Raw genomic sequence first — 1,177 nt, 5'->3', positions numbered from 1 at the left:
CACCCCCACAGCTATAAAACTGTGGGAGCTCAGGAGCTCTACCCCTATCAGGGAAACTCTCCCCCCTCCCCTTTGCCCGGGGAAGGGGATTCAAGCCGCGGAGCAGCTGTTTGACGCTGCTCCTGCGGCTTTTACGCGTCCTCGGGGCAGGCAGCCAAAAGAATAGCTGCCATCGGCACAGGAACTCAAACCGGAAGTCCCCTGTTTGGACAGTTAGTATTGATTCCTTAAAAACTCAGATTAATACACTGTTCCAAAGACCAATAACCTTCTTGCAATTACTTGAGCCGATACTTCTCGAATGAAAAACTGTAAGTCTTAGAAAATTTTAAACTAAATCAGCTTCAGAATATGCCCTTCTACTGCCAAGGCCACATGTACTGGATTAAAAAACCCCTCTAACCTGTATTATTTCAGGGCCTACTTGCAATGAAGGAAGATATTCCTGTTGCAGATACTGGATACATTCAAGCCCCTAGAAAAAAAGCACATAGGTGTTTTGACAGTGATTAGATATTTTATTATTTCAAATGTGCTCCATTTTACTTGATTACAGCATGTTGACAAGATTACAGATTAACAATAATGCCAATCAAGACTGAAGATTATAAAAACAAATGAAAAGATATTTCAATCACTTTTAATCATTGTGACAGATTGGAAATTTACCATTTTAATATAAAAATTCTAAAGAGATATTCTGACAAAAAAGTGCTCCTTGCAATTATATGTGGTACCATTCAGCAATTCTGACATGATAAAGAAAATTCACTAGTTCTGCAATCAGCCATTATGCAAATTAAGCTTAAACAAGCAGGCACTGAATAGAGCAGTGGTTCTCAACCTGTGGGTCGCGACCCCATTTGGGGTCGAATGACCATTTCACGGGGGTCGCCAAACAACGCAGTCCGCCATTTTTTTTTTACCCTTTTCCTTAGCTGTGCTACTCCCTCTGCTTGGCAGCAGCCTGCATGCACAAACTTTACCAAATGTGCCCTGCAGGAGGCGTGTGAAGAGCGCAGGCACAGAGCAAGGCCCAGCCCTCCCCAGGGACTCATTTCAGATTTACGCCGCAAAAGTTTTTCTCGCGCAGAGGAGAGAGGAAAAACAATTGCGGAACACTCAGGAATCCCTTGCAAGACACCAGGTACCTTGGTGCTTATTTCCTAATGCCTTC

The 1,177-nt window shown here is 43.3% G+C and overlaps 1 protein-coding gene across 1 annotated transcript in view; it reads right to left on the bottom strand.

Moving 5' to 3' along the window:
- The window catches only part of XPOT (exportin for tRNA), a 59,937-nt gene that overhangs the window by 5,427 nt on the left and 53,333 nt on the right, over nt 1-1,177 (bottom strand). Inside the window, exon 23 of the mRNA XM_015820788.2 lies at nt 404-475. Within this exon, the coding sequence (XP_015676274.1) occupies nt 404-475 (72 nt within the window). The remainder of the gene's footprint in view (nt 1-403; nt 476-1,177) is intronic.

The sequence above is a fragment of the Protobothrops mucrosquamatus genome, unplaced genomic scaffold (genome assembly GCF_001527695.2).
Source record: "Protobothrops mucrosquamatus isolate PMUCROS unplaced genomic scaffold, P.Mucros_1.0 scaffold_156, whole genome shotgun sequence".
NCBI classification, from domain to species: domain Eukaryota; kingdom Metazoa; phylum Chordata; class Lepidosauria; order Squamata; family Viperidae; genus Protobothrops; species Protobothrops mucrosquamatus.
This window is presented reverse-complemented; position numbering and strand designations above follow the sequence as displayed.